The following is an 18,112-nucleotide window of genomic DNA, read 5'->3' on the forward strand; positions in this document are numbered from 1 at the left end:
AAAAGAGGAAAATGTGGGATACTTTGAGGGGTTTTTGAGGGGAGGAAAGCTCCAGCTCACCTGCAGCTCAGCAGCTGGTCATCTCTTATGATTTAGCTTTTATATTTTTATTTTATATAAATAATATTTATTTTGGGAAGAGTAATTTTAGATGATGGGCTATACCATTGTGTGGTAAAAGTTGATAGGTTAAGAAATGTTTATAGTAGGAAATAGTTGACTTCTGATTGAATTATAACAGCTGTATTGTCTCACCCTTCACACAAGACTGAAAATGGAATGAAAGTTTTTAAATGCAAAAAAAAAAATCAATCCCTTTTTTACCTTAAAAATAAAACAACTAAAAACCATTTGTAAAACTTTATTCCATTTTCAGTCTCACTTAATGGCCAAATTTTCTCCAAATCTATTTCCCTCTTTGGGGAATTGTCCCCATTTTGGGGTGGGACACAGGGGAACAGCCCCAGTTTGGGGGGATTGTCCCCATTTTGGGGTGGGATATGGGGGAACAGTCCCTTTCTGGGGAATTGTCCCCATTTTGGGGTGGGACACAGGGGAGCAGCCCCAGTTTGGGGGGATTGTCCCCATTTTGGGGTGGGACACAGGGGAACAGTCCCTATTTAATAATTTAATAAAATGATAAAATAGCTATATATTTAATTAACTATTTAAAAGTTTTAATACATTATAAGTATTTCTTAACTTATTAATTTTTGTTACACTATATTATAAATATTTTTAAACTAATCATTTACAATGACATCTCATAAATCTTGCTACAATTTATTTTTCATAATTTTATTTCTCTAAAATATCTAATCTTATTTATAAGGTTATTTTTTGCAACTTATTTCTAGTTCTATTCCTCTCTTAGTAATATTTTATATTATTCTGTAATATCTTTAAATCAATGTTTCTTATTGTAAAATTTACATACAAATATATACTTTATATATATATGTGTATATATGTTTATATGTTTATATGTATATAAACATATATAAATACATACTAATATATAATATATAATATACTATTATATAGATAATTCTATATATTTATATATAGAATATAATTAATATCTATATATAAGTATAAAAACACATAAATATATAAAAACCTATATAAACATACATATAAATATTTTTATATATAAGTATATTTACATATACACTTTATGTATAAGTATATGTACTTTCATATATACATGTATAAAAATTTATATATATCTATGTATAAAGTGTATATATAAAAAGAGTATATATATATATATACACTTTATATATACATATATACATACAAATATATACTTCATATACAAATATATACTAAATATAAATTTTCTATTAAATTAAAAATTTATGGTAAATTCTTTACAAATCCCTTTCCCCACAAACAAGGGGCCAAGAGCTGACCTCATTGGTTCCCTGCAGGAAATGGATTTTGCCAACAACTGGAATTTTTCTGTGCCCTCATGCCATGGAAGTTCTGCATCCTGTCCTACCTGGAAGTGCCAGCCATGAGGCAGAGCTTTTTACTGGAAGGAATATTTTTAGCCTGGCAAGGTTAAAAAAAAATAAAATAAAGAAGAAGTTTATTCCTTTAGACAGTCATGCCTTGGTCAGTCACAGCGAGCACAGGGATGGCACCAGCACCATCCCAGATGGATCCAGACCTGGGTCAGGGCTGGACACGTGTTGGGGCAGGAAAATCAATCACAGCTGAAAATGAGAGGAAGGGGAGGTGTGAAAAATCCTGGTGGGTGTCAGATGAGCCCCCCTGAACCTGCCCTGAGCGATGTCCCAAATTCCAGGGAGAGTGCACCCCTGGATGCTGCCCTGGGAAATGCTGACGGGGTGTGAGCTGGGGGTGCTGGTGATGCTGCCACTGCTCCCCCAAATTCCTCCCTGCGATGGGGAGGGCTGTAAGACCCAAAATGAGGGACATGGGACTCCAGGGGTTCCCCAAAATGCAGTTTATTGTATCCAAGAGGTTACAGCAGCCCATGGTCATGGGTGACAGAGCTGTGCCCACACCTGTCAGCTCCAGGAACCCTCTGGTTTTGGTTCCAATGCATTCTATACTTTTCTTTTGGTTACAATGCATTATATACATTGCTGAGCATCTTAATGCAGTAGAACCAATCTATCCCTTAACTATTATCTATATCCTATCATAACTACTATAATTACCATATTCATGTTCTCCAATCACTAAAAGTTAGTACATTACAGTTTAAGCTAGAAGTTGTTTTTTTTAGTTTTCTTGCAGTGGAAAATTCTGAGACCTTTTTTCTGCTTGCCACATTTGCTGCCTTGTTTGCCTGTGCTATCTTTCTGCTTGGTAAAAACATCTTGTTTGGGGTGGGTTTATCCTTTGCTCTAAGCCATAAAAACCCTTCTAACTATCACACCCTTTGGCTCCTTGGTTATTTGTAAGACTGGTCAGCAATTCTTTACTTCTATATCAAAACTTGCTTCCATCTCTATTTCTTCATCAGATTCTACATACAAAAATCTTTATGCTAAGCACACTTATCTGTGAGACTTTCTTGTCAAACTTTCACCCTTCCCAACTGTAGGCACAGGTGAGGAGGGCCATGCACCCACCCTTCCTCCAGGCTGGCATTTCCCTGTGACCCTCCTGGTAATCCAGGGGCAGGAGGATGAGGAGCAATCTGAGCTGATATCTGAAGGTCAACAGACACTAATTACCAGCTGCAATCAAGGAGAGGGCAGGACCAGCCTGGTTACTGGGACTTCAGATGGCTCCTGTGGTGAGCTGGCTCCCAAACTAGCTTGGAACCCAGAAGAGGAGGGTAAATCCCAGTGGAATGCATGCAACACCTGGATTTTAGGATGCAGGAGGCCCCAGGGGATGTGGAGGATGGATGGATGTGTGGCTGGCTGGGAAAACCTCTCTGCCTGCACCTCTGCCCTGTCAGGGCACACAAAGTGGGTGCTGCCTTTGTGCTGGTCTGGTATCAAACCCCCTGCTGAATAAAGACCCCAGCCCCCAAAATCAGCACCACCAGCCTCCCAAAATCAGCACCCCCACCTCCCAAAATCAGCACTCCCAGCCCCCCAGAATCAGCACTCCCAGCCTCCCAAATCAGCACCCCCACCTCCCAAAATCAGCACTCCCAGTCCCCCAAAATCAGCACTCCCAGCCTCCCAAATCAGCACTCCAAGCCTCCCAAAATCAGCACCCCCAGCCTCCCAGAATCAGCACTCCCCTTGGCTGTGCTGCCCAAGCCAGGACAGGGACTGGAGATGAGGTGGAGGATGGATCTGAGACCCAGAGAGTGCTGGAGCAGGTGATTATTTTATTCTTTTTGAGGAAGCAATTGCTATGTGGCACTGCCTGACTTTACCTGAAGGTGATTATTTTATTCTTTTGGAGGAAGAAATTGCTGTGTGGCACTGCCTGGTTTTGCCTGAAGGTGATTATTTTATTATTTAGGGGTCAGGAGGAAGAAATTGCCATGTGGCACTGCCTGGCTTTACCTGAAAGGTGATTATTTTATCCTTTTTAGGGGCAGGAGGATGCAATTGCCATGTGGCACTGCCTGGCTTTACCTGAAAGGTGATTATTTTATCCTTTTGGGGGCAGGAGGATGCAATTGCCATGTGGCACTGCCTGGCTTTACCTGGAGGGTGCAGCTGATGAATAGGAGTGTTTCACTTGCCTCGGGCTGAGCCACAGAAAGCTCAGGAGAGTTTTTTTCCTGAGCTGCTCCATTAACACAAACAGACAGCAACGGGAGCTGCTGACACCGGGGTTAATTAAATCCATCTCTCCATCAATTCTTATTCAGCCATTATCGATGGTCATTAGATCAGCGACAAAGTGACAAGCAAACAGTAATAGACTCATCTTAACCCTTGTGCTGCTGGACGAGGGGGGAGGTGGCTTCCCTGCTCAAATTCTGCTCTCCTTCAGAGCATCCCAGCTGTGTCTGAGCATCCTCTCAGTGGCCAGGTCACATTCTTCCAGCAAGGAGGAAGAAGGGACACATTCTCCCTGTGTCCCTCTCTGTCCTTCTCCCACAGCTTCATGGCCCAAGGTCACACAACCCAGAAGGGTTTGGCTTGGAATGGAATTCAGGGATCATCTTGTTCCATCTCCCTGCCATGGGCAGGGACACCTTCCCCTATCCCATGCTGCTCCAAACCTGGCCTGGGACACTTCCAGGAATCCACAGCTGCTCAGGCCACCCTGTGCCAGGTTCCTGCACTGTTCCTCAGTGGGTGTGACACGGTGACATGAAAGCTGAAAGCAGCAAGATCCCACTGCCATGGCACAGAGAGACGCTCTGGGGCACCTGCACCTTAATGTTGATCCCTTGGGTCACAAAATCCCCCTGGTGACAAAGCTGCTCCAAACTGCCAGGCAGAGCAATGGGCTGATGCCACCCTCAGCAGAGACCCACAGAGCTGCTGTGCACACCTGAATAACCACGGAATAAAACCCCAGGGATAACTCCACCTGTGAAAGGACTGAGAAGAAGGAAAAGGGAATATTCAGCTCCCAGAAAAAAGGAATATTCAGCTTCCTCCTCGCAGAAGGCAGAGCTGCTTCCCCCTGCCCCACATCCATGTCCTGCAGGCCCTTCCAGCGCCACTCACACTTTTGCAGCCAGCCTGGTGGGGAAAAGCTGTGGCTGCTGCTGCTCTGCTCCCTGTCCCCCTCTGATTAACAGCTGAAATGAGAACTGAAGGCTGCCCAAGGGCTGCAATACATTTTCACGCTCCCGCCGCCGCAGCCAGCAAGGCAATGTCCAGCTCCCTTCAAGGTCACCCACAACCTTCAAGTGACTTTCCAGCGCTTGTGTCTTGTGGTTTTAGCTCCTGGAGTGAAGAGATGGCAGTGCTGGCCCACGTGATGATGGGCTGTGAAATGTCAGCAGTAAAATAAACACGTAATTTTGTGCAGGTAAATAACACAAATAGGATTTTTTTTTTTTTGTCTGCTTGTAAATCATAGAATCACTGAATGGGTTGGATTGGAAGGGACCTTAAAGATCACCTAATTCCAACACCCTCCCATAAGCAGGGACACCTTCCACTGTCCCAGGGTGCTGCAAAGCCCCATCCAAAATGGCCTTGGATACTTCCAGGTGATGCTTTGTGAAGGCTGAGCTAGAACAGAGGCCAGACAGAGTTAAAGAATAAAGTAGGGATTTATTCAAAGGATCTCCTCCATGGCTCCACCTTGGGCAGCACAAGAGCCCAGCCAGGGCTGCACCCAAGATGAACCAAAATGGGCACAAAATGGACACCCCTGGTCATGGGGTCTGTCACTTTTATAAGTTCTGCTCCATTTGCACCTTGCAGTTCATTGTCCCATTCCAGTTTTAGCCCAGGCAGTCCCACCCTGCTTGTTTTTCTCTCTCCAGCCCACAGTGATTGTGCTCTTGGGCTGAGATCTGGATCATTTGCCCTTGGTGCCCAGCTGGAGCAGGAATTGTTTTGTCTCCCTGCTCTGTGCACAGAGCTCACCATCCCCTGATGTGGAGCCCAGACCCACACAGTAGAGCAGCACAGAATGTGACAAATATAAAAGCTAAAACCTGATCTGAAAGGGAGAGTAACTGCCACCCTCAGCACAGCTCCTGATCCAGGAAAGTGCCTGTGTGTGGTGGGGATCCAGCTGGGATCCCCCTTTTCCAGCTGGGCAAGGGAAAAGTGGCTGGGTGTGAGTAGGGACAAGCACTGAGCAAAGCCTGAGCTTGTCCCTGCTCTGGGAAGGGACCTTCAGCAGCTCAAACCTCACATACACCCCTCCCCAAAAGGGAAATAATTGCCATATTCATTTGTGGAGGGAAATAATTACTTCATTCATGACACAAAGTCAATTTTTGTCCTGAACCAGAGGGAGCCCTGCACTGACAGAGGGAATTTGAAGGAGAGCAAGAATCAGCCTGGCATTTGTATCCTCAATTAAAGGCGAGAAGGAGCCAGCGGTGAGCTGGGGGGGGCTTTTCTTTCCCCCTCTCCCTCTGTTTTTTTGCACATCAAATTAGATAACAGCTAAAATGTTCTGACTTCTCCAGCTCAGGCTGGGGGGAAAGGAGAGGTCTCCTTTAACTTTATGAGCTGTACTGAAATCAAAAGTTGACTGAGGCAGGAGCTCTTTCCCTCCCTCATTTTTTGGCAACTTGCTGGGCAGAGAGGGGCAGCCTGTTGGTCCTTTAGTGGGGCCAGGAGAAGGGCATGTCTGCATGGGTTAATTGATGGCTACTAAATTATATGGGAAAAGAGGCAACTGCAGGTGCTTTTTTGTGTAAATATATGTGTTTCTTCCCATCTGCACCACCGTGATTGAAGGGGTGATCTGTGATAGAAAATTGTCAAAACATTGATGAATATTTCAGGAGGAGCCACATGCATTGTACAGGGCTTTTCTTAAATTTTTACCCAAATCTTAAATCTTTGAGAGGGTTGTTTATGGGTTCATTCAGCAGCAGTGGGAGCAGGGAGCCCAAGGGGGTCTGGGCTGTCATATCCTTGTGTGAGGCTCAGCACTTCCCTTGGGATGGGGATGACACCATAGGGAATGTCATGGAATCCTGTAACGGGTTTGGAATCCTGTAATGGGTTTGGAATCCTATAATGGGTTTAGAATCATATAATGGCTCAGAAGGGCCCTCACAGACCATCCACTTCCAACCCAAATATCCTTCAGGCCCTCCACACGGCAAGGTTTCCCTGCCTCTAAAACCAAGTGCAGAATGTGGAGATCAGCCCTGGCTCCATCTTCCTCCCTGCATCCCTCAGAGCATTCCCAGCCTGTGTTTCTCCTGGGCACTGGCTAAATCCCCTTCCTGACCCTCACACCCTTGAGCACAGCCTTCCAAGAAGGATGGAGAGCAGGTTTGCAAAGCTCTTTTTTCTCCTCCACGTTGACTTTTCAGCACCTGGCTTCAGCAGGGAGCTTGTCCTTGTTGGAGGGATCTCAGCTGGAGCTTTGGGGCCAGGCTGGGAACAGCCAGCCCAATCCATGAGCATTTGCACCATGGGGGAAGCAGGGAGCAGCTCTCAGCCTGGTGAGTGGAAAAGTCCTGCTGGCTGGTAGCTATTCTGAGGGAAGGCATTAATTGAGGACCAGGGGGAAAACAATAAAGCCATGCCTGAAATAGAAGCTGTCAAAACGTCGTTGCTAGGAGTGAAGCCGAGCCCAATTTATGATATTTTCTTCCTGTTGCAGAGCTTCAAAGCAGCTGTAAGGGGGCCCAGGTTTGGGGGTTTCTTTGCTCCCACCAAAGTTGCCAAAGATGTCCCCTGTGCCCGGGGCCGGTGCCGGGCACCATCAGGGCTGATGCTTTTCCCTGACATTTAGAAGATGCCTTCAGGGCCCTTTGCATTTGCTGCTCCAAAGATTTGCTTGTTTATTTTGGAAATTAGCAGCCCTCGAGCTTTTTGATTGAGAAATCCTCTAAGAAAAAGGGTTTTTTTTCACGTGGAGGGAGGATCGCCTGCAGGACAGAGGTTTTGCTTCCAGGATAGGGAGAGAGAAGAGGTATTTTTAAGGAGTATTTTTGATGTTTCACATACAAAATGAATGGGTGGGTGTGTGATTCTGGGAGCAGGACCTCCAGCTGCATAAATCCTGGAATACCAACCTGGGGATGGACCTGGGGAGGACCAGCATCCCAACAGGATTGGGATGCTGATCCCAACTGACTTCTCCCAGCAGTCCCAAGTGAGAGCAGGGTGATTTATGCTTCTCCCACCCCACCTTGCCTCTCCATAAACAGCATTTCAGCTGAAGAAGATGAACACCTCACTGGATGAACACTAGTAAGGGGAAGAAAGGGATGAAAAAGCCTGCTCTGCTATCTGGGCTGGGCACATGTGGTGGCCCCTGAGGGCTGTTGGTGTCAGAGCCCTTCCTGCAGAATCCTTTGGGTTCTTCCCATGCCACGATTTCCAAGGACCCCTCAGGACAAGCATTCTCCTTCCACCAACATTATCTCACAGCACTTGCCATCTTTTTTTCTCCCCCATGCAGAAAGCTGCAAACCGAGACCCCGAGGCACGCGTGCGGCGCCAAGACAACTCTGGGATCTCTCTTTTAAAGCTATATTTTCCATTTTGCAGTGTTCAAACACCATCTGCTGTTTTGCACGGCGGTGCTTTCACAGGAGGGGAGCGTTTTTAGGTGTAAATTGTTCTTTAAAGTACATATTGACAGTGCTGGAGGCTGGAGAGGCTGGGAAAACCCTACGGGAAGTACAACAGCCCTGGGCTGTAATGGCCACTCTCACTGTGGGGGACTGCATGGCTTGATGGGATATTGGGAAGGGATGGTTTTCTGTGAGGCACAGGGTGCCCAGAGCAGCTGTGGCTGCCCCTGGATCCCTGGAAGTGCCCAAGGTTGAGTTGGACAGGGCTTGGAGCAGCCTGGGACAGTGGAAGGTGTCCCTGCTCATCGATAGGGGGTTGGAATGCCTCCTGAAGGTCCCTTGAGACCCAAACCTTGTAGTATTCTATGAAACAAGACCCCAAAAAGACCCCTTGGGCTTATAATAATGAACTGACAATGCTGCCTGTGATGTGTAACTTTGGGAGACCGGGGTTATTCAGAGCAACAAGGCCTCACTTCAGAGGGATGCTCCTGACAAAAACCAGGATAATGAGCCCACCCCTCAGCTAATCCTCTGTCTCTCTTTCAAGGCAAGTAAAGCAACAGCAAATAACTGGTGGAGAAACAGTCCCTGATCTGCAGCACTTCAGCCAAATACAGTTCCAACAATTGCAGCATCCCCTGCTCCAGTGTCCCTGGGATGGACTGGCTGCGGCCCTGCACTGTCCCAGCACTAATTGCCTGTCTCATTGCCAGCTATCGCCTAATTTATTTTAGGAGCTGTAATTTATATCAGGCCAAGCGGCCCAATTAGAGCAAGGTCAGGGAGTGGCTCCTGTGGAGAGGTGAGAGCCTGAGCCAGGCAGTGCAGCAGCCTCTGGCCCAGCCCCTCCAGGAGGATGCTCCCAAATCCCTGCATGGCCCAGGCCCAGGCACGCTCCCCAGCCAAGCACAGGGAAGCAAACTTCGATTTTTTTCTCCCATTTTTCTATTTCATCTTCTCTTTTTTTCCTTCTTTTTTATTTTTTTTCTCCTCCTGCCGTTCCAGGTTCTTGCTGGCAACAAGAGCAGTTGTGTTTTGACGAGTTAATAAACATCTCCCCCAGGAGCGAGGCAGCTCCAGCATGCTCTGCTCCACCCGTGTTTCACGTCCTGACTAACAGAGTTTGCCGAGCAAGAGGTGTTTTTCTAATCTGAGAACTCACGTTTCCCACCTCTCCTGGAGCTGCTGCGCTTCCCTGCTGCTGCTGCGATGCTGCTGTTATCTCCTGGAGGGCATCCCGTGGCTGCAGCCCTCCCTCTCCTTTCTGCCACCCCCAATCCCACGTTATCACTTGGATTCCGTGCCTTGGAGCTGTTTATCAGCCTCTGGAGTTGAGATAGCAGGGTTCATCTTGCTCTGGGACCTGTGTGCTCCCATGGCACTGGATTGCCTTCATCTCCAAAACCACCTTGAGCTGCTGTTGGGCTCTGCAGGGCTGACACACCTCATCCTGCTTGTCCCAAGCACCTCTGTCACTCCTTCACCCATAACCTATGGGTTTTGGCAGCCTTGCAGACCAAAATCCAAGATTTCATCATCATTTTCAGACCAGCATGTGAGGAAGGGCCCGGGAACCTGAAGAAGGACGTTGCTCCACATCCTGCTGTTATTAGGATGCCCCTCAGGGCTGCATCCAGCTGGAGGTGGCTGCTGCCTTTGTGCCTTTTGGCAAGAGGAATTGAGTCCTTGGACGTGGCATGAGGCAGCCCAGGGAAGGTGGAGCGTGGTCCATGGAGCCGAATTGCCAGTTCTGACTTGTAGAACATTATTGCTGCTGAATTATGGATGGTTATTGCACCTCCTGGACGATAAATTATTGAGCTGACACGCTGGATGGAGAGTGAGGAGCAGGGGCCCTGCTCATGGCAGGCGGGTCTGGAATGTGGTGTCCTCACCAGGAGTGGGGGATGTGTTTTCCCCCTCTCCTTCCTGAGCAAGAGGAAGCTGTTTCCACAGCTTAGCCCTGCTCACCCTGTCTCACCCAGCCAGCTGTGAGGGCAGCCCCAGCCACAAATGCCCGGTGAGGGATCCTGAACAATCCCTGCCCTGGGACATGGACAGAAACTCCAGGGTCCCCTCTCTGCCTATCCTGCAGCATCATCACAGGCACTTCTGAGCCCAGTCACCTCTCCTTGCCCTCAGGGGGACGTGGGGCATGGTTTATTCAGCTGATTAGGTGCTATTTATCTCCCAGGCTGTGCTGGTCCAGCAATCCTGGCAAGGTCTGCTGAGCCCTTGTCCGACACGTGCTGCCGGCAGCCTTGGGCTTTAGGGACTCCCTGAGGTGGCTGCTCCATCATGTTTAACAGACCTTGACAGACCCGTGTGCCCCGTGAGTTTGCCTAAATGCTTTCTGGGGGCCACTTAGGCTGCAGGTCTCCATAGCACCCTGTGGCAATGAGTTCCATAATTTAATCGTGGGTGGCGTGGAAAAAGCGCCGTCTTTTGTTTGTCCCTAAATCTGCTGCCTGATAACTCGATTTGGACCCTCCTAGTTCCTCTCTTGGAAGAAATGGGGAATTATCACTGCCTCTGCACCTGCTCCACAGCACTGCTGCTTTTATACTGTCCTGCTGTGGCTTTTCTTTCCCTCTCTCCCTTATTCATCCCTTCTGGCAATTTCCAACTCTCCTGCCAGTTCTGCTTCACACGGAGGATGGAGATGGGAAGATCCCTGCTTTGCTTTGTGGCTGTGCTGATCTCCCTCTTCTCTTCCAGATGCTCAGGAGGCACCACTGACACCAGTCCAGGTGCTGGCAGCTCCCTCTGGAGCAAACCCTGCTTTCAGTGAACACCCCCAAGGTGTGTCCCGGTGGTTTGGGGTGCTCACTCCTTCCCCTTGGCTCCCTGTGGACTTGTGGAGCTGATCCCTGTCACCCTGCTGGTTCCCTGTGGGAGCTGTTCCCAGTCACCCTGTTGGCTCCCTGTGGATGTGTGGAGCTGTTCCCAGCCACCCAGCCCAGCCCCTGCCATGGGAAAGGTTCCTAACGTGGGTTATGGCCATCTTAGGAATCACCATCTCCTAACCAGCCTTTCCTGGCCCCAGAGGAGCAGCTTTCACCTCTACCCTCCTGCAGGACACAGATGCTGTGAAGCACCATCAAGGTGGAGGAGAGGGGTGACAGGAGGGTCCAGGAGGACACAGGGGGTTGGGTTTGAGTCTGCCCCTCCCCATGCCCAGCAGGATTTCCATCTCCTCTCAAGCTGAAGCCAAGGAGACTCTGGAGTGGGGGGAAAGCGAAGCGCTTTCCCTAATCGAATCACACGCCAGCGTCACTTGTAAAGCTCTGCAAAGCAGAAAGGACTTGGGAGCCACTGAACCACAAACCCCTGCTCCCTCCCCAGTGCCTCGTGGAGATCCTGCCTCTCCTCTCCATCTCTTGCCCATGAGCTCAGCCTGGGAGGGGGCCAGGACTCAGAGACCCCACCTCATTCCCCACACCAGGTATCCCGTGGGCTGGAGGATTTGGGGATATGGAAATGGTGTCTCCACCATCTTGGGGTGTTCTGCCCTCTCTGGTCAAGTCCCTGACAGGGGCTGCATGATGTCCTGCTAATCAAGGGGGTCTCCTCCATCCTCAGCTCCCATGAAGGTGCTGCACCTTCTCCTGAGCCCCCAGGCACGGAATGTGCCTTCCTGTGTGGAGGTGAGGGGCAGGACAGTCCCTTGCCTTCACCTCCCTGCCCTGAGCTTCACCTGGGGAGCCCCAGCATGGGCTGGGGGAGCCCATGGAGAGGGGGAAGGAAGGGAGGGTGCTGGCTGTTCCACCCTCAGGGAGCGTGGGAGGAATTCAGCAGGGAATCATAGAATCATGGGATGGTTTGGGTTGGAAGGGACTCTAAGGATCACCTTGTTCCAAATGGGCAGGGACAGCTTCCACTGGACCAGGTGGCTCCATGCCCTGTCCAACCTGGCCTTGGACACTTCCAGGAATGGGGCAGCCACAGTTTCTCTGGGCACCATTTGCCAGGGCCTGCCCAGCCTCACAGGGAAGAATTTAAATCTTGCATCTCCTCTAAATCTCCTCTCTTTCAGTTTCAAACAGTTCCCCCATGTCCTATCACTACCTGCCCAGTGAAGCTGGCCCATGGCAAACTGAGGGGACACACTCAGGTGACCCAGGTGTCCCCCAGCAACAACCTGCCTGTCAAAACGCACTGCTGCACCAGTTTTGCAGGAAAACATGCTCTGTCCTCCTCCCACCCTTTTTCTGCCCTGTGTGGAGAAGTAAATTCCTTGTCCTTTCCAGGCAGCTTCCAGGATTTCTCCGTGGCAGGAGCAGCATCCTTGCAGCAGGTCTGTCAGCAGGAATTTCTGCAGCCTCCTCTGGTGCTCCCAGAGCTCTCAGGTGAGGAAATCGTCGGCAGTAGGGGGAAAAAATGAAATGAACCACAGCTAACTCAGTGTTTACTTCGTGCCTGGTAACAACAAGCTGCCTGTTAAAACCCCCTCTTTACAAAAAGCAGAGGGATTTCAGCCCGGCTGCATTCCCAGAGGAGGGAAGAGGATTTTTGTGGGGCAAGAGGAGATGTGGCAGGGTGAGGTGGTGGGGAGGCAGTGCCAGGGCATCAGGGCAGCAGCATCCCAGGGAAATCAGAGCTCTCTGCAAGGCTTTTCCACGCTAGGAAAGCCCTTCCCAGTGCCTTAACTCCACGTTATCAGCAGCTTTGCTGTGTATCCCCTCTTTTTCCCCTGAGTGCTGGTCTTCAGGCGCTCTCTCCTTCCTAATGCCTGATTAGGTAGGCAGGACTGTTTGTCCCGATAGCACAGCTATGGATAATGCCATGCAAATTGCCTCCAAGACCTCTGAACCCCCAAATAAAATAGCACCTCTGGCTACCCCTGGCTGCAGCCTTTCCAGCTGACCACAGCTGCAAATAACGTCTGAGGGCTTGAAAGAACAAGCTCTTTGAAAAAAAATAAATAAAATTTTTTGCCCTTCTTCCCACCGATTGAAATTTTCTTTGTACTGTAAAGATGTCTTGATAAGTTTGTGCCAGCAAGCCCAGCCTTATCCCAGAGATATTTAGCGAGGAGCAAGGTCTGAAAGGAATCCACAGAGGATGTTCCAGCCCACCCCAGGTCTGCTCTGCTTCCAGAGGAAGTTTGGGTGGGAAAAGGACCCAGCCCTCCCATGACACTGCGGTCAGGGCTGAAGGGCGCCGTGACCTTGCGTCCCAGACAAGTGAGTCTTTGTCTCCCCTCCTGACGAAGCTTTGGGAGTTCCCTCTGTTTATTATTCATCTGATTGCCATCTTTTTTAACGCTTTCATGCACCCCCTTCCTCCTGCCTGTGCCTGAGACCCCAGTGTCCGGCCAGGTGAGCTCTCTGCTCAGGTGTGGGATGTGCTGGTCCTGCCGCACCCCTGAGCCGGAGCAGTGCCTCCCTTTGCCTGGAACCCTTTCCGTGTGCCATCCCCTTCCCCCTGAGCCCCTCTGGGCTGGAGCCCGCCCGGTGCAGCTCCTCACACCCCGGGTTGGTGCTGGGAGCGGTCCTGCAGCGCCGGGAATCTGACTGACACGTTCACGCCTGGCCATTAGAGGGAAAACCGGGGCTAGTGCGTAAACACCTGGGAGGAAAAACAGCCCTTTGCCTTAATGATAGTTTGTCATGTCATATTTTTCTCAAATGGCGCAACGGGGGTAAGTGAACCCTTCATTTGCATGGCTTTAATTCGTATTTTGAATACCAGACCGCCTTAAACGCTGCCCGGTTTAACCCACCCGCTCTCGCTCGTTTTCCACACTCTGCTTCACTTCGAAATTGCCCTCATCTGGCCTGATCCAGCTGGAAAACACCTTTTTGTCCTGCTTTATTTTCCCAGAGCTCTTACCCCCCCAGTGCCAGCACTGCTGGGTTTGCATCAGGTGCATCCCTTCTCCAGGCTTCACTCCCTCGAAGCAACTGGAAACGAGATTTTTTAATATTTTTGTTTTCCTGCTCTTCAGCCTTTTCTGGCACGTCCCACTGCTCTGTAAATACTGGCTGAAGTGCAGCCGAGTGTGGGATGCTCGAGGTAGCACTCAAGGCAGCTGCACCACCACTGATGTGCCAGTGGCCTGAGTTCTTCCTGGTGTTTGGGGGTGCCTCTGGCTGAGGGAGAGGGTGGCAGAAGCAGCTTGGGCAGTGGCAGGTCTGATTTTTAAATATACTCTGAAAGGGAGTAGCATCTTTAACCAAAGATCGATCTTTGCTTGTGTAATTGAATTTGACACAATAAGTCATGTACATAGAGCCAAGGATCTCTAATTCCTGAGGCTCAGAAGATGCCTTGGGAAGGTGAGGAAACCACTGTTCCCATGCATCCACCAGCATCCAAGGATTATTTGGGGATGATCCCATAAATATGCCTTTTTGAGTATCTTTTGGGGTGGCCAAACATCCACTGGCACACCAGCCAAACAGGTGGAAAATGGTTTCTCGGGGGTTGTGTTGGACAAACATAAGATATCCAAACCTGAAGCATTAACTAAAGTTACCCAAAAATTTCTTTCCGGTTGGCTAACTGGCAAAAGCTCATGACAGCTCTGCAAGGTTCTCCAAGGTGGATTTTAATTTTTGGGTGGCAGCTTGCATGCAAGTCCCCAATGAAACAGCCCTGCATGCTGCCAGGGTTTGCACTGCAAGGTGGGTTTTCATTTTTGGGTGGCAGCTTGCATGCAACACCCTGATGGAACAGCTTCTGCATCCTAGTGGGATTTGCACTGCAAGGTGGGTTTTCATTTTTGGGTGGCAGCTTGCATGTAGCACCCCAGCTGAACAGCCTCTGCATCCCGCCAGGGTTTGCCCTAGCTCTGAAGGCTCGGGGCAGGCTGAGCCCTGGGATCCAGCCCGTGGCTGGAGCAGCTCGCCGAGCCCGCGGAGCTCCGGCGCCAAAGCCGCGGCCGCGGCTGCACCGGGCTGGCAGCGAGGCACAGGCTGTAATTACTGCCAGGGCGCCTTCCCCCGCTGCCCTAGCCCGAGGAGCTGAGCAGCTGCCAGCAATTAAAACTAGTTAGCAGTTCCCAGGATGTTTTAACCATTTCTAGGCGGCCGTGGAGCAGCTCTGGTTGGCACTCTGATGGCGCAGACTCTGCTGAGCATGTGGCTTTGCTGAGTTTAGGGGTCTCTCTCTCTCTCCCCCTAAAAAAGCATTGCTGAGTCCTTTTGGCCTCCCTCCCTTCCTCCACTGAGCCAGGGTGGGGTTTAAACCCATTCTGAGGAGGGACTCAGTGGCTGGAAAATCGCAGTCCCACCAAAGCTGGCAAAGCTGGGAGGTTGTTTGCGATTCTTTACAAGGACGGAGATTTGGGCATATCATGGAACGGTTTGGGTTGGAAGGGACCTTAAAGATCATTCAGTTGCAACTCCCTGCCATGGGCAGGGACTCCTTCCACTATCCCAGGCTGCTCCAAGTCCTGTCCAAGCTGGCTTTGGACACATCCAGGGGCAGCCACAGCTTCTCTGGGCACCCTGTGCCAGGGCCTGCCCACCCTCACAGGGGAAAAATTCCTTCTCATAACTCCTCTAAACCTCTCCTCTTTCAGCTGAACACCATTCCTCTGTCCTTGTACTATCTGGCCCAGTAAAAAGTCACTCTCCATCCTTTTTATTAGCCCCCCTTAAACCCCAAAGGCCACATATCAAGAAGCAGTTGCAGGATACCTCCCTCAGCGTGTGAATTTCATCTTTTATTACTCGTGTGCGTCTGCATCTGTTATTTTTATGCTCCTGCAGGTACATCCTACAGCCTGGATTTTAATGCCCATTTTTTGGGGGCGGGGGGGAGGTGAGAAGAGGGGTATGAGAAGGGACTTTTGGAAGGGGTATGGAGAGCATGTAGTAATAGGACAGAGGGGAATGGCTCCAAAGTGAAACAGGGCAGGGTTAGATGGGGGTATTACAAAGGGATTGTTCTGTGTGAGGGAGGTAAGGCGCTGGCACAGGTTGCCCAGAGAAGCTTGTCCCATCCCTGGAAGTGCCCAGGGCCGGGTTGGACGGGGCTTGGAGGAAGGAGATGATCTGGCAGTGCCTTCCAACGCAGCCCGCTCCCGGCGCTGTGCCAGGAGCGCGGCAGGACGCTGCTCTCACGCCTTACAGAATTTCCGCGGGGGGCTCGGGGGGGTCCCGGCTCCGCTGGCGTAGCGCGGCTCCCCCTGGTGCCCGCCGGCCCCGCTGCACGGCGGCTCCCACCCACCCATCCACCATCCATCCATCCATCCCCCGGGATGCCTGCGCCGGCCCCGCGCATCCCGGGCTGGGCCGGGCGGGGCGCGGCTGAGCCGGGGCTCCGCTGCCGGCAGAGCCCGCCCCGGGCCCGCCCCGGCCCGCCCCGGCCCGCCCCGCCCGGCGCCGGGCAGCCCGGCAGTGTGGCGAGGCGGGCGGGCAGCGCTCCGCTCCCGGTGCCGCCGCCGATCCCGCTGCCGCCGCCGCCATGCCGCCGCCCTCCCTCCTCCTCCTCCTCCTCTCCTTCTTCCTCCCCGCGCTGCTGCTCCGCCGGGCGCTGGCCGCCGCAGGTAAGGGGGGGCACAACTTTGGGGGGCTCTGGGGTGGGCAGCATCCCCCCTAAAAAGTTCGCTGCGGTTGAGGTGCCCGGCTTAAGGACGCCGAGTTGGTGTTTTTATTTCTTTAATGTAAAGGTGGCGGGGGGATGCTCCCGGGGAGGATGATGCTGGCAGGGGGATGCTCCGGTCCGGGGGGGATGATGCGCTGGGTGGCAGCGCTCCCTGCTCCTCGGGGGATGCTCCGCGGGGGATGCGGGGCTGGCAGCGCTCCCCGCTCCGATGCTCCGGGGGATACGGGGCTGCTGGCAGCGCTCCCCGCTCCGGGGGGATGCTCCGGGGGGATACGGGGCTGGCAGCGCTCCCCGCTCCGGGGGGATGCTCCGCGGGGATGTTTCGCGGGGATACGGGGCTGGCAGCGCTCCCCGCTCCGGGGGAGATGCTCCGGGCGATGCGAGCTGCCAGCGCCGCTCCCTGCCCGTCTCGCCGTGCCGCTTCCTTATATTTCTCTCTCTCTCTGTGTATATATATATATATATATATATATGTTTATTTTTCTTGGCAAAAGCAAAACAAACCCAGCCCTGTTTTGCAGTAGCGCCGGCTGTGATTTCCCCGGCAGGTCAAATAAGTAACTATTCAGCCTGGATTTTTTAATGTTTTCTTTTTTTACTGATTATTATTATTATTAAATCTGCATTTTTTAATAAGCTGAGCGATTGATGGCCGGGCAGCCGAGTGGTCTTTTCCCTATGGCTGTTCAAAGTTTCCTGTGCGCAGCCCAATCTTGTGATTGAGATGCACTTAAATCCAGCCCTTCCGTTAGCAATCCCTGCCACAGACGAGAAACAGAGGCACGTCTCTCCTGCTGCCCTCTCTCATTAGGACTCCTGCCATCAAACTCAGCCTTTCCTCCGTATTTTCCCCCCCTACATCCACTCCTCAACTCCTGGACATCCAGCACTTTGTCCTTTGTCATCCTCCGGCGGTGGCAGAGCACAGCCGCCCGCGTTTACTCTCCGCGTGTAAAAAGGTGTGCTCGAGTGCAGAGCTCGGAAGGGCAGCCCTGTAAAGTTTGATGGTTTTTTTGGAGGCTGGCAGAGCCCGTGAGCGTGTTGGGCAAGGTCGTTATCCCGGCGGGAATTCGGGATCTGTCGCTGCCCGCAGCTCCCGGCTGCGAGGGTTTGAGGACGCGTCGCGAAGCACAGATCGCTCTTGTTAAGGAGTTGAAAGCGTCTCCTGACGAGCTGATTTTCTAGGAAAATGAACCAAGCCTTCTTTTCTGAAGCGTAATTAAGGTGACGAGGAATTTTTCAGGGAGGGAGTCTAATTAGATTAATATTTTTTCCGCCTCCGCCGCACAAAGATCCAGTGTGTTTCGGCAAATAGGGAACAGGAACGGCACTATTGACTTCTCCAGGGGCCCGGACCTTGCTGCGGCAGCGTCCTCCTGCCAGAAGGAACTCTCTGCCTCGGTGACAAGGGAGAGGTTTGAGAGC

General features: G+C 51.2%; 1 protein-coding gene across 2 annotated transcripts in view; it reads left to right on the forward strand.

The window, feature by feature from the left end:
* The first annotated feature begins 16,467 nt into the window (after positions 1 to 16,467).
* Positions 16,468 to 18,112, forward strand: part of UNC5B (unc-5 netrin receptor B) — a 60,352-nt gene continuing 58,707 nt past the window's right edge. For both annotated transcript variants that reach the window (XM_064716773.1, XM_064716774.1), the window contains exon 1: positions 16,468 to 16,628. In XM_064716773.1, the coding sequence (XP_064572843.1) occupies positions 16,547 to 16,628 (82 nt within the window). In that variant the 5' untranslated portion in view covers positions 16,468 to 16,546. The remainder of the gene's footprint in view (positions 16,629 to 18,112) is intronic.

This window comes from Zonotrichia leucophrys, chromosome 6 (assembly GCF_028769735.1).
Source record: "Zonotrichia leucophrys gambelii isolate GWCS_2022_RI chromosome 6, RI_Zleu_2.0, whole genome shotgun sequence".
NCBI lineage: Eukaryota > Metazoa > Chordata > Aves > Passeriformes > Passerellidae > Zonotrichia > Zonotrichia leucophrys.